Consider the following 13,584-nt stretch of genomic DNA (forward strand, 5'->3'; position numbering starts at 1 on the left):
GTTTCCGCTTCCAGGGTCGCGCGGCGCGGAGCCCCGGCGGCGGTGGAATCCTGGGTTGCATCAGGAAGAGCGTTGCCAGCAGGGCGAGGTAGAGGATCATGCCCTTCTGCTCAGCTCGAGTGAGCCCACATCTAGAGTGTTCTGTGCAGGACAGGAGAGACTTGGAGCTCCTGGAGCGGGTCCATCGGAGGGCAGCGAAAATGATTAAGTGACTGATCTTCATTAGGTGGAAGGGCTGAGGAAGCTGGGCCTGTTCAGCCTCGAGAAGAGGTGGCTGAGAGGGGCCCTTATCAAGATGTACAAATATCTAAAGAGGGGATTCCAAGAGTATGGGTTCAGGCTCTTCTTAGTGGTGCCAAGCAATGGGACAAGAGGCAATGGGCAGAAACTGATGCACAGACGTTCCACGTTAACATAAGGAAGACTTTCTTTACTGTGCAGTGACCAAGCACTGGAACAAGTTGCCCAGAGAGGTTGTGATGCCTCCACCACTGGCAATATTCCAGACCTGTCTAGACACAACCATGTGCCATGTACTCTGGGATGACCCTGCTTGAGCAGGGTGGTCAGACCAGATGACCCATTGTGGCCCTTTCCAACCTACCCAGACTGTGATTCTGTGAGGTGATATGGGGGGGGCAGATGGGTGAGGAAGGGAGTCCACACTTCTCTGTGCTGCTGGAGCCACCGTGGGGAGAGTGGGCTCTCTAATCTCCTCTGCCCAGGATGAAGAGCCAGCAAGCTCACCCAAACTCCTGTTCCAGCAAAGATGGGCTGCAGAAGCCAGTGGAGAATGTTTGTGTGCCCCACAAGTGCTTGTGCCTCCAGCCACTTCCCCATAGATACTTCACCAAGAGCAGTGGGACAGCTGAGTAGGAGCAGTTTTGGGGAGCTCTGAAGCCTCTGGTAGCCCTGGACCATCTCCATGGCCACACTCACAGTTGCAGCAAGCGTTACCTCGTTCCGTCACACAGGTGCTCTGTGCTATGTTAGTACACACACGTGTGTGCACACAGTATCACATCTGGGCAAGGCTAGAATGGGGCACAGTGGATCATCTGGTCCAACTTCCCTGTTCAAGCAGAGTCATCCCAGAGCACATGGCATAGGATTCTGCCTAGACAGGTCTGGAATATCTTCCGTGAGGGAGACTCCACAACCTCTCTCGGCGACCAGTGCACAGTCACTTGCACAGAAAATAAGTTCTTCCTCGCATTCAGGTGGAACTTCTGTGCATCAGTTTTTGCTCATTGTGGAATCTCTTGTGCTGATTCAACAGTGTAGGGGGGCAGTAGAATGTAATCTTACCCCTCCATGAGTTGCAGCTGGGATTAATTACTAGAGATTAAGAACACCTGTAACTAATGAGAACAAGTGCCATAAAAGGGTATAGCAAGAAGAGGAGTCAGATGGCTGCTGCAAGGATCCAGAGGAGTCACTGCTCAGAGGAACTGCTCCACAGGAAGCATTGAGAAGGTATGAAGCTTAGAAGCTATGGGATCCTTGCAGCTTAATGGTAATAGAACTGTTGCCGTGCACTGTTCTAATATATAAGGCAACACGACACGGTTTTGAATGCCGTCCAAAGACAGTCTTTTTAAAATGTCAAAGTGCAATGGTGTGGTAAGCTTAAAAAAGTCCTGTAGAAAAGTATCAGTAGAACTGGTTGAAAATGATATATCAGCTTAATATTCCAGTGCTGATGGGTGGGTGCTTGTCTTGCTTTTCTGCATCATCAAAAGGGCAGACTAACTCCCTATGGACTTCCCTTGGCACAGGAGCAAGACACACAGTCCAGCTCCTGCTATTGGAACATTGGAGCGAACTGAGGCAGCAGCCACAGGAAACTGATGTCCACAGCATTAAAACCTCCACAGAGCAATCAAAATATAGCACAGCCCACATCAAGGCAGTCAACCTCTGTGCTCAAGGGCATTGCCAGAGAAAGGGAGGAACTAGGGAGGCACAAGCACAGCATTTAATTTTTGTTCACCCTTTACACTGTGCCCTTTACACTGACACTATATCCGATGTCTTCCTTCAGATGTGTGTGCGGGGGAAAACTCTTTCCCAAATCTTATTTGTGTCTCTTTTAATAGTGTTTGGGGGTCTAGGAAGTCTAGCACTTACACTCTACGGCTGCCTGGCACTACGAGCTGGGGCAAATTACTTTACCTTATCCATGAAAAGTACTTTTCCCCTGCCTTTTAACCGAGTTCTCGGGAAGTGCACGGACCGCCCCGGCGCTGCCGCGGAGAACATGGCGGGCGGGGAGGAGGCGCGGCGGGCTGAGGCTGGGGGGCGGGACGGCGGGAGGGGCAGGCACGGGGCTGGCCATGCCGGGGGAGGCTCGGGCCGCGGCGGCTGGCGGGGGTCCCGGGCGCCCCAGCCAGGAACGTCCCGCTCTGGCGGTGGCGGACGGTGAGTGCGGAGCCAGGAGGGGAACAAAGACGGCGGGACGCGCTGGTTCCCGGCGGGTGGGGGCGAGGCGATGGATGCCCGGGGCGGAGGACCCTTTTCCAGCCCTTTGTTCGCTGCCGGAGGGAGCGCGGGGGCAAAATGGCGAAACCCCCGTTTCCCACCGTATTTACAACTCGGTCCCGCTCGTTTGGTGGGTGTGCGGGAAGCCTGACCGCGCTGTCCGCGGCCGGGATGGGATGGGATGCTGTCCCCACCTAGGCAGCCCTGGCCCGGGAGGGCCGCCTCTGCCCGAGGTCGCTTTTACCCCACAGGGTGCAGCAGGGCAGTGAGGGGACGGGGAGCGCCAGATGCTCCGGGCATCGGTATCGCAGGGTGCGGCCGCGGGGGAAGCCGCCTTTCCAAAACTCGCTCCGGCCAAAAAGTGTTGGAAGGGCACACAGAGGTGGTGCAGGCATGCTGAGAGAGAAAGAAACTCGAGGGGAAGTGTTTGTGCACATGTCCTCAGTCACAGGCTAGGGAAAAGCCAAGTTATGTTTTTTGAAAAGCATGGCCCAGTAATGTCTTTAATTATGTTCTTAGGAAAGTACAGATAAAAATGGGAAAAAGGTGTCTTTCCAGACTGACAGTGCTGCCTAATGCCACAACAGCGATGCAGTTGGAAGCATTTCTGTGAGTACTGTCTGGGACCCGTGTCTGCCACAGTTGCAGAATTAGCTAAGATAACTTTCCTGAATCCCTTCCCAGAAATGCGAAAATCAACTTTCCATTCATTGATGGGCTCTTTTACTTTTTTTTTTTGGTCTGCATATTTGCATTTTTTTGTTTGTTTGTTCATTATCCTACAGATGCGTGAAGGACTGAATGAAGTAAGAAGTGGTTGCCGTGTGAAGGCAGCAGGGAAAAGACGAATTGCTAAGGAATTGGAAGAAATAACAAGGTTTCACAAAATGAGGCTGCGAATCAATGGATGGATGCTAACACTGAGAAGTCAAGGATTAAAGGTTCTCAAGCGTTTCTGTAGCGTGGACCGCATCTTAACGCAAGGAAGTGTCTTTCAGACCTCATGTACAAAAAGTCAATTCCTCCAGTCCTTTGGTGTTGGCAGTAAAATGCAATCAGCAGTGTAGCTAAGGTGATTATGAACATGCAGAAATTATGTTGGGAGAGTACATGCAGTGGTGGTCCCTGAGTTTTTGAAGGTTACTTAGCAACTGTTGAGGAAGAGTCAGCAGGATGTAAGACTGATCTCTGGAGCCGTTCAGGTCCGATCCAGCTAGCTCTGGACCCTTGCTCCTCACAGTCTTACAAGGACAAAAGTAAAAGACTAGAGGTGCTCTTTCCTCTCGGAATGATCCATCATGATCCATCGTCCCACTTTATTGTGGAACCACTCCAGAGAAGTCCAAGGGAGGCAAAGAGAGGTCGGAGGTTTCTTCCCGGGAGATTTTAAGCGCAGGGGAAGGGGGGTGGAGAGGGGCTACAGCCAGTGGGATACAAGTGAGGAGAGGGGCGAGGGGAGGGGTAGACCAGGGAGAAACCACCACCACTAGGGCTTAGGGGAGAGGGGAAGACCATGTGATATGAGAGGGGAATCCCATGAGGATACAAATATACTATTCAGTATGTTTTTAAATACCAAACCCAGTGCAAAACAACAACTAAATAAACTATTTAGTGCAGTACAATAGCAGAGTATGACTAGCCTGGCATCCATAGACCACCAGCAAATGCTGTATAGGCAGAATACAAGGTAACTATCAGGATAGGCAGAAATTTTTTAAAAAGTGGCTTTCTTTAAAGTAAGATAAGCAAAGATATTTGATATTTGTCTTGTTTCTTGAAGAAACAAGTGATATTCTTGTCTCTTCGCAGCCTAGATGAAGGGGCTGGTAAGTAGGACTTAGAAACAAGTAAGATCTGTATAAAATTTTAAAGTAAAAATTGCCTATTTTCTTTCTTATTTCCCTTCCCCTTCACCTCTTCTTGTCTTCCCTGTTCTAGGCTTGGTGTTAGCCTCTTTGGTGTGCCCACAGGCAATTTACTGCCCCTTCACTTGCCAATCTAAAATATGTAGTTTCCTGCATACTACAGGTAAATTTTAACAAAGGCAAAAGGGCCTCCAGTCTTTGGAAAGAGTTTGAAGAACTATTACCTGGATGTTTCTGAGCGTTGTTCTGCTTCTAGCTGCTCAGCATGTCTTGGCTGCTCCAGATCTGCACACTCTGACCATGAGCAGCAATTCCTCCCTCAGCAATGGAAAGGGCCTGAGGAACCTGACCACAGAGGAAGATGGGGCAGTCAGAGTCACTGAGTCCGTTGCTATAATTGTCATTGCCATCTTCATCTGTTTGGGCAACCTGGTGATTGTTGTCACTCTGTATCGCAAGTCGTACCTTCTCACCTTGAGCAACAAGTTTGTGTTCAGCCTGACTCTCTCCAACTTTCTACTCTCCGTGCTGGTGCTGCCTTTTGTTGTGACCAGCTCCATCAGGCGAGAATGGATCTTTGGGGTTGTTTGGTGCAATTTCTCAGCCCTGCTCTACATGCTGATCAGCTCAGCCAGCATGCTCACTCTGGGACTCATAGCTATAGATCGGTAAGCTGCTCTTTGGCAATGAATTGTAACAAATTGTCTGCTCCTCTCGTAGAGTAACCACTGCTTGTTCATAGAGTTGAGAAGCACTTGCAGAGGGTTACACGGTGTACTGATGGTATATCATTTTTACTTCAGCCCCTCATGAAATTTTGATGTGGAGCAAGAGAAAGTGATACCATCAATAATGGAAAATGCAGACATTCATCCAGAGGTTTTTAAAGCTCTTGATGATATAATAGCATACTATTTAATAAACATGAAATAGTGACTTAAAATTCCAGATTATACCCTAAGCATACACTCACACATAAGAGCAGATTTAATGGTTGCATGTGTGCCTTCAGCCAAGTTTGACAGTCTTGACTGTGGTGATACCTACTTTTACATGTACCTGTTTCTAGAAACAGGGCTTCTGAGCCTGTTTGAAGCAAAAAGAACTAGATATCAGCATCATTAAAGCATGTTCTTTTCTTTATTGTATGTCTTTTATGCTCCTGTGGACTACTTATTTTCTTGCCCCGCAGGTACTACGCTGTGCTGTACCCGATGGTTTATCCGATGAAGATAACGGGCAACAGAGCAGTGGTAGCTCTTGTGTATGTGTGGCTGCACTCCCTTATTGGCTGCCTCCCTCCCCTTTTTGGCTGGTCCTCCTTGGAGTTTGACCAATTCAAGTGGATGTGTGTGGCAGCCTGGCACAAGGAGGTTGCCTACACGGCCTTTTGGCAGATCTGGTGTGCACTGTTGCCATTCGTGGTCATGATGATCTGCTACGGCTTCATATTCCGTGTGGCAAGGATTAAGGCCCGCAAAATTCACTGTGGGAGTGTTGTCATTGTGGAGGAGGACTCACAAAGGAATGGGAGGAAAAACTCCAGCACCTCCACGTCATCCTCTGGCAGCCGAAGGAACGCTTTCCAAGGGGTTGTTTACTCAGCCAACCAGTGCAAAGCTTTCATAACCATCTTGGTTGTCATTGGGGCTTTTGTCATTACGTGGGGCCCTTACATGGTAGTAATAACATCAGAGGCACTTTGGGGTAAAAACAGTATTTCCCCTGCTTTGGAGACATTGGCTACATGGCTGTCCTTTTCCAGTGCCATTTGCCATCCGCTAATTTATGGGCTGTGGAACAAAACGGTGCGCAAGGAACTCCTGGGAATGTGCTTTGGGGATCGGCATTACCGCAAGTCCTTTGTTCAGCAGCACAGGACATCGAGGCTCTTCAGCATTTCCAACAGGATCACAGGTAAGATGTGGCTGCAAAGGACACTTTCTTAATATCACCAAGAGCAAGACTTCCTGTCTGCCTGTGTTTGGCATGTTTCAGGGCTCTCTAAAGAGAGTTGGATGTTTCTGGAATTTTTAGCAGTCTTTTATCAGTCAGGTTATATTTGAAAGGAGAATTTTTCTCTTTTTTTATAGTTAACATTGTTCTCCTACTATAGTAAAACTTTCTCAGGCAGAGAAGACATAGTAATGAGGTCAATAAAAATAATTTATTTTCTTCTTTCTCAAGCATTTCCTTTTGTGTGCCTTTCATTTTGTGTTGCCCAGATTTGAGCTCTACCAAAAGTACTTTTTACTGTACTTTTTCTTTGATTAATGGCCTTATACTACAACTCTTTAAAATCCACTAAGGTTCCACTGGCATAACTTTTCTGCAAGTTCAACTTTTAGGCTTAATTGTTGGGAAGAAAAGATCCATAAGCAAAGTAAAACTGTGTTAAACCATAAAACTGTTTGGTGTGTTCCCAAGTTGCAGACTGAGTCCTCCAGTTGCTCAGTTTGGTGGCTTGGTTTGTTTTTTTTTTTTAAGTAGCAATGCAGTGACATTCAGATTTTTAATAATTTCCCTGATCATGTTCAGAAGCTTCCAAAAATAGAACATCTTCAAGGGATATTTCATGCAAAGGCAGGAACTGAAATTGGGAAGGATGATCTAAAATGCAGAAGGAAGATGAGAGCAGCAAGGCATCTGTTATCTTTTCTGCAACCTGGGAACATTGGGAGAGACTGTCATGCAAATGAAAGAGTTATGGAGCTGTAGCCACATAACCTCCAGGAGCTTTGACAAGTCTGTATCCAGGAAGTGCTATGGATTAATACATTGGAAACTGAAGTGGGGAGGGAAAAGACTAGAAATTTCTTTCTTTTTCCAAGCGATAAACTTGAAGCTGTCAGCTTCTTATTAGATATCTTAGCTAGAGGCTGATAGGGAGGAGAAAAAGACTCCCAGCAAACTCACAACAGAATCTCAGGGTGGGATCCAAAGCATCACCTTTGTAAAAATCCCACAATCTCCTCCCTTCTTGTTTTGGAGATTTGAAAGAAGTTGGGCATCTCTGTGCCCCAACCTTGCTCCTGAGATTCTTCCCACACTAATGGCCTGTCACAGCTGCCTGTGGCTACCAGGTTATTCTCTGTCTAGCAGATGCCTGGCCAATCTCCCCATACATGTGAGAGCATATGTTTGGTGCTCAGCCTGTCTGGCTGATAAAACACACAGATGCAGCAAGAGTGGGAGGGAGATGGTGTAGCAAGAAAGGAGACTTGCTTTTCCAAACCTGAAAGGTGCTGACTGGATTTCTAAGATGGGAAGTCCAGAAGCTGTGTCTCTCTGCTTCACCAAGGTAAGTTTTATATGCAGAATAATAAAGAAGGCAGTAGAGTGGATATTACTAGAAGGTTGCAGAGGTTTTTATCTCTCCAAGCTCCTTAACCATTCACTGTGTAACAAAAACAAAACTTTCTTGCAGATTTGGGACTATCTCCTCACCTTACTGCCCTCATGGCAGGTGGGAGGCCATTGGGAAACAGCAGCAGCACAGGAGATACAGGTTTCAGCTGCTCACAGGATTCAGGTAACTGCAAGTTTTTTGGTCCCTACTTGGGCAGAAGTTTGCCCTTGGCAGCAGTCTTGTGGCAGCAGTCAATAGTTGCAGCCACAGATGTCTCCTGGTGGACAAATAACATGAAGCATCTGTTCTAGCTGTTCCAACAAAACTACTGCAGTTGCTTTTTTCCTCCCTTGCCCTCAATAGATTTACTTGCGGAATGGTGGCACACTCCCTTGGTAATGTGTCCTGGGAACAAGACTCGGTGCTTTTGTGCCCTTCTCCTTCAGTTTCTGTTGTTCTTTGGAGACTTTCTCTGTATCCATAAGGAACAGAGCAACAAAGTGCTGTGAACAATGTGCTTCTTTGTTTCCTATTTTGTAAGAGACCTTGTCTTGTTCATCCTGCAGTGTAAACATAAACACTTAGGATGGTTTCAGCTTATGATTTCATTACTACTTAAGATCTCTCAATTGAAGATGGCTTGGAAAAGGGAAAAAGAGTTCTGATGGTAATTTTCTATTCAGATCTCTTGCTAGATTTTTCTGGCAGTTAACTCAGCTACCAGTCCTTAACTGCAGTAGTTATTTTAGAGAGTATTTCTGCTCTAGAGACACCAGAGGGTGATCTTTTAAGGGTTGCTTGGTGTAAGGAGTTTGTTTCCTACTTTTGTAAAGGAAGTCTGTGTTGCAGTGTGATGCGATTCCCTCTTTCAGCTATCCCAGTTCCTCCCGGTTGTGCCAATACCTTCTCCCTTCCCCTCTCCTTGCCTCCTGCTGAGAGCTGTCCATCAATCTCAGTAGGTCAGCAAGGCCATTGTCTGATTGGCAAAGTTCAAAAGATGCCTCTCAGCCCTGGGGACAATTGGGCCATCGAAGTGTCATTGTCCCCTGAGCCTTCCCCCCTCCTACCTGGTTGGTGGCACATCTATCCCTTCCTCCCCCTCCCCCCGAGCTTAAAAGGACACTGAGACCATGCGGTTGGGATTCTGTTGGAGCTGTTACCAAGATTCAGAGATCAGTGACCCTGGAATAAAACTCTGGATTAAGCCCTCCGCAGAATCAATCTCCTTTCCATCTTCACCTCGCCTAAAGCTTCTCCATCGGAGGTTATATCTGAATTCCTGCTTGTCTGGACTTGTCTAAGTGCCTGGCTGCAATATACAGCCAGCCAAAAGGTGTCTCTGAGGTGAAACCCCACAGCTGCCACCTCTGGCCAAGCAGCAAGGCCCAGAAGAGCCCAGGCACGTTCCACCCGGTAATATTGGGATTATTTTCCAATAAGTCTGTGGAGCTGGGATTTATTTTTGGTAGTTGTTTTCTGTCTGTTGTAGATATTCTGCAGTTGTATGTGATAAAAGAGAGCAGCCTCCTGGTAAACCTGCCTCAGTTAAGAGAATGTGGTGTTACCATCTTGTGACAGCAGTTTAAACAAATGAACAAAACTGAAGTGATGCCAAAATGCTGTTAGAAGTGCCATTGCTGGTTAAGGAGGGAGCGCAGTTCATAGCCTGGGAATAGACACACGGTGATCTACTGAGAAATACTGTTTCACTTTGTATGCTTTTACTGTGAGTTACTAGAGAGCAGAAGGAAGCCTTAGTCCCTCTTGCGTATTGCTTGCTGCACATGATCCTGGGCCCTGCAATGCCCAGTCTCTAATCGGAATATTTCCCAATCCTTTCAATGAAAACTGACCTCATTCTTCTTCTGTGCAGTGTTTAATGTGAGCTGAAATTTACTCACAAAAGCTGGATTTAGACCTCTTTTGAAGGAACTGCTGAAAATAGGTTGAAAATGTTTTGTTACCATATTGTATCTCCATGTTACTGTTTTACTTGGGGGTTCTTGCTCTTTTCAGGAACAGATACAACACTTCTTGAAGATTATAGCTCAGATGGCCCTCATGCCCCGCACTGCATCTGTCCTCCTCGAAGGAGGAGTTCAGTGACATTTGAAGATGAAGTGGAACAAATCAAAGGTGAGTGTAGGGGTAAGTATGAAAATGCTCAGAGTCAACTATACTGAATGCTCAGGAAACCTCACAGGACCTTGAGAATTGTCTTGAAAAGTATCTGACCACTGTGTGCCCTGACAGACCTGATCATTCATGCAGGTACAACAGAAAGCAAAACCAGGCCTTTCTTCTAGATCTCAAGTAGCAGCAGTCAAGGACAAGAGTTAGAAGCTGGGATTCCCTGCATATATAAAAATTAAATTGCACAGCAGTATCCTCTCTGCAATTCCACTCATCTTAGTGGCTGTTACAAGTTTTGCCTGTTTTGTGTTTCTTGGGAAATATATTTTCCTGCCCTCATATTTTGGTTGCATTATCTCTGTGGTTCTCATTTGCTGTCTCTTGTCAAATTTGTCACTTACAGACTTGAAATTCTTCCATTTACAGACTTCAATGATTTGAATATAATTTTATTCTGTTTAATTTACTTTTTCTTACTTAAATTCTACTTTGCTTTACTGGGTGTGTTCTTCAGCATGTATGGGTGAAAACAGATGAACCACATGCAATTTTTTCAGTCAGCTTGTTGATTCTGGGCTAGCAGAACATTGCAGTGATCATCTGTAAAATGTCAGAACATTAATTTATTCTGATAGTTACAAAAATTTAAATAGAAGACTTGATAATAACAACTGAGTTTTCTAAACAATATGTGATTGTGGACAGGATGAAAATGAGCAGAATGCCTTTAAGAATCAAGTAATAATAAAACCTGAAATAATGAGAATTTTTTCTATGGAATTTTTAAACATCTTGGCAAAATTCTCTTTTGCCCTCTTCCCAGCATGAGATTAATATTTCCTTGTACAAACACATTAGCATACATTTCCCACTATCTTTCTGAGTGATTACCTAGGAGCAGACATCTAATTTCTTGTGAGAATGAAAGAGGAAAGTCTCAGTGCACAATTCCCCACAGGTTTAGCAGTTCTCCCTGGTGAGTCTCAGGCTTTTCAGCATCCCTGAGGCTTTAAATTATTTCAGCAGCCTCACTGAAGAGTTACATTTAGGATGAACTCTTGTATTGGTCAACATGTTGGTGGGTAGAGAGGTGTACAGATGCTACGAAAATAGCTGCAGATTATCCCAGGTCTGAGGCTCTGGAAGCTTTGTGTTCATAGAATGGTGTAGGAAGCTTGAGTATTGTTGGTAAATAACTTTTGGAAAATAACTCTGTAGTTATTTTCCAGAGGGCATGTTCATGCCTTTACAACAGGATCTATATTAGTTTTCAAGAATTTGCACAGCCATGCTTACCAACTGTTACCTGTTTTTTTTTTTTTTTTTTTCAGAGGCTGCAAAGAATTCTTTTCTTCATGTAAAAGCTGAAGTGCATAAATCTCTGGACAGTTATGCAGCCAGTCTGGCCCGAGCTATAGAAGCTGATGTGAAACTCAGCCTGTTTGGAGAAGATGCTTTACCAGGAGCCCTGTTCCCCTCATGGACTCTGGCAGGAAGCAGTGGGAACATCCGGCGTGGTGCCAGGCCCCATGCCAGCCAAAGACTGAAGCTGCAGAGCATCGATGAAGGGAACATTTGACACAAGCACTGGCATGGGAAAACAGAATGAAACCACTAAGCAGGTCCTACTTCAGCTGGTAGTGTTTCACCAGAACCAGGACACCTTGTCAGGATGTTTCCTGTGTTTTTTCACATAGAAACAGCTGGGTTCTGGTACTTGCATTAGCATTTTACAGCAGTGTTTGTTTACTGGTTGGCGTGCTACTGACTCTTCTGCACATCATTATCATACAGCACATAAGGAAAGCAGGGCTTAGTTTCATTGACCACATCATTAGTCAGTTTAATCTTGGGTCCATTGGCCAAAGCTGATACAGGAACAAAACAGAAAAGGTATGTGCAGTGTTTAATTCATTGTTACATCCATCCTCTTCTGACCACCACGATAATCAGCTGAGACTTGATAGCTGTAGTGCTCTGATAGGAGCTTGTGCATTGGATAAGACATAAAGCCTTACTCCCAGCTGAACAACGTGGACTTCACTAAAGACAAAACCTGAACTTTTCCCAGCGCTCATGCAGATTATGGTCCTGCTTACCTTTGCTGGGGGATATTTCTGTCTGTTCAGCCATCAGAATGCCATATCTGACATTGGACTGTGTTTTGCTTCAGCGGCATGGGACACCAGCTCCTCTGGATGTAATGAATGGGAGTAAACGTGCTGGGAACAGCACAGAGGTGGGATCGGAGGAAATCATTAGTGCAGAATTCTTGGTTTCTTTGAGGACTTCAGCTCATGTTTTGCTGTTATTAAAAGGGCACTCTGTGGCTCTGCTAAACCTGACAGAATATAAATGAGATATTATCACTTCATATTCAGGATTCATCTTCTAGAGAGAAGACAGTTAGCTGGTTTTTTGGTTTTTTTTTTAATCATGAGGGAATGTAGTATTTAAGCTGTAGTTACCTCAGTGCTTTTATTTCTTGGAGTATTAATTCATTAATCTCAAAAATAAGAACGTTTGGCACTTATATTGCACTTTGCATGTTCTTAAGCACTGTACAGACATTACCTTGTTAGGCCTCTGTGAGAGGGTTGATCAGCCCTGCTTGCCAAAGAAGGAAAACTGAGCACAGCCAAGCGGCTGGCAGTGAAACAAGATGCAAAGGTGGCAAGTTTTATAAGGAAAAGAGGGATGAGGTGGATCATTCAAGTATATCCAGCTTGAGGAACCTTTCTGTGCCTTTGTGGGCTACCCCCTTCCTTACTTTGTGGCGTTAAAACCCTGCCTTACTGTGTATGCCAGAGAGATGTAAGTGAGCAGGATAATTCCTTGGGGGTGGGTGTCAGTAGCAAATGGACTTAAGGACCAAGGGTTTGCGTTTGTTTACTCTGTGTCTGCTCGTCTGTGCCTCTACCTTTCCCCAGAAGTGCTTTGTATGAGGTTTTGCTGCAGATTGTTTGGAAATCATGATCAGAATGTTTCCATCTGGGTAAAAATGGGGTGTACACTCATTGAGTTTTGTCTTTGTATGACTTACTCAGAGGCACAGAAGCAAAGTGTTATGAGGCAGAGCCTCGGTCCAGTACTGTATTTAGATGTCCTATTTGTCTTTATTCCTGACTCAGAGATGTATTTCAGCTTATATCCATCTCTGGACAAAGCAACTTGACTTTCTGAACTAGCCTGAATCCCATTGTGTTCCCATGTAAAATATAACTGCATGCTTAAAATTCAGTACATGGTTTGCTGGTTTAAGAACAGGCTGTTACAGCAAGAACACTTAAGCTCCAGAAAGCTGGCTCTTAGCATAATGCAGGAATAAATAAATTAATAATAGGGAGGTTCTAACTCCTGCATTTTGTACTTCTAATGTGTTAGAGAGATTGTACCTGTGGGCACTCATTAGGAAAAAAAGAACCAAAAATCCCAGTATTTGCCAGGTAACGCTCTGCAGTGAGGTCATTATTGCTGTCGCTACTGTTACCATTCCAATCACAGTCCCTTGTCGTATTCAACACTCGTTAAGCTGTGCACTTGCCTGGAATTTTTTTTATTCTGTATTCCTGCTTGAAACAAGTTGAGCAGGGCCGTTGCTGAATGTCAGAAGGGCACACACTGTATGAATGCATTGTGGAGGAGTAGGTGCTGGCCCAAAATGCTGTGTTTAGGAGAAAAAATTCCAAGGCACATGTGGAAGCACAAAATCGATAGTATTGTGTAAAAAGTACATTTTTCACACAGGTACTG

At 45.4% G+C, this 13,584-nt stretch overlaps 1 protein-coding gene across 6 annotated transcripts; it reads left to right on the forward strand.

The window, feature by feature from the left end:
• The first annotated feature begins 50 nt into the window (after positions 1-50).
• GPR161 (G protein-coupled receptor 161) lies at positions 51-13,071 on the forward strand. Of its 6 annotated transcripts, XM_030954171.1 has the most exons (9): positions 2,322-2,421; positions 3,001-3,090; positions 3,267-3,553; positions 4,423-4,512; positions 4,606-5,017; positions 5,542-6,266; positions 7,777-7,881; positions 9,715-9,846; positions 11,163-13,071. In XM_030954171.1, the coding sequence occupies exons 5-9, from the start codon at positions 4,650-4,652 to the stop codon at positions 11,408-11,410; spliced, it is 1,578 nt and encodes a 525-aa protein (XP_030810031.1). In that variant the 5' UTR covers positions 2,322-2,421; positions 3,001-3,090; positions 3,267-3,553; positions 4,423-4,512; positions 4,606-4,649; the 3' UTR covers positions 11,411-13,071. The 6 variants fall into 6 exon arrangements, with proteins under 6 accessions (XP_030810013.1, XP_030810031.1, XP_030809996.1 ...); XM_030954136.1 differs by having other exon boundaries at positions 4,423-5,017; XM_030954161.1 differs by having other exon boundaries at positions 4,423-5,017; positions 9,715-9,834.
• Positions 13,072-13,584: the final 513 nt, after the last annotated feature.

This window comes from Camarhynchus parvulus, chromosome 1, assembly GCF_901933205.1.
Source record: "Camarhynchus parvulus chromosome 1, STF_HiC, whole genome shotgun sequence".
Taxonomy (NCBI): Eukaryota; Metazoa; Chordata; class Aves; order Passeriformes; family Thraupidae; genus Camarhynchus; species Camarhynchus parvulus.

Excerpts from the sequence above, each read along its gene's own strand:
- GPR161 (XM_030954153.1), top strand. The coding sequence starts at position 4,578 with ATGTTTCTGAGCGTTGTTCTGCTTCTAGCTGCTCAGCATGTCTTGGCT. Across the intron at positions 7,882-9,714 it reads CAGCTGCTCACAGGATTCAG|GAACAGATACAACACTTCTT; the intron begins GTAACTGCAAGT and ends TGCTCTTTTCAG. Across the intron at positions 9,847-11,162 it reads AATCAAAGGTGAGTGTAGGG|AGGCTGCAAAGAATTCTTTT; the intron begins GTAAGTATGAAA and ends TTTTTTTTTCAG.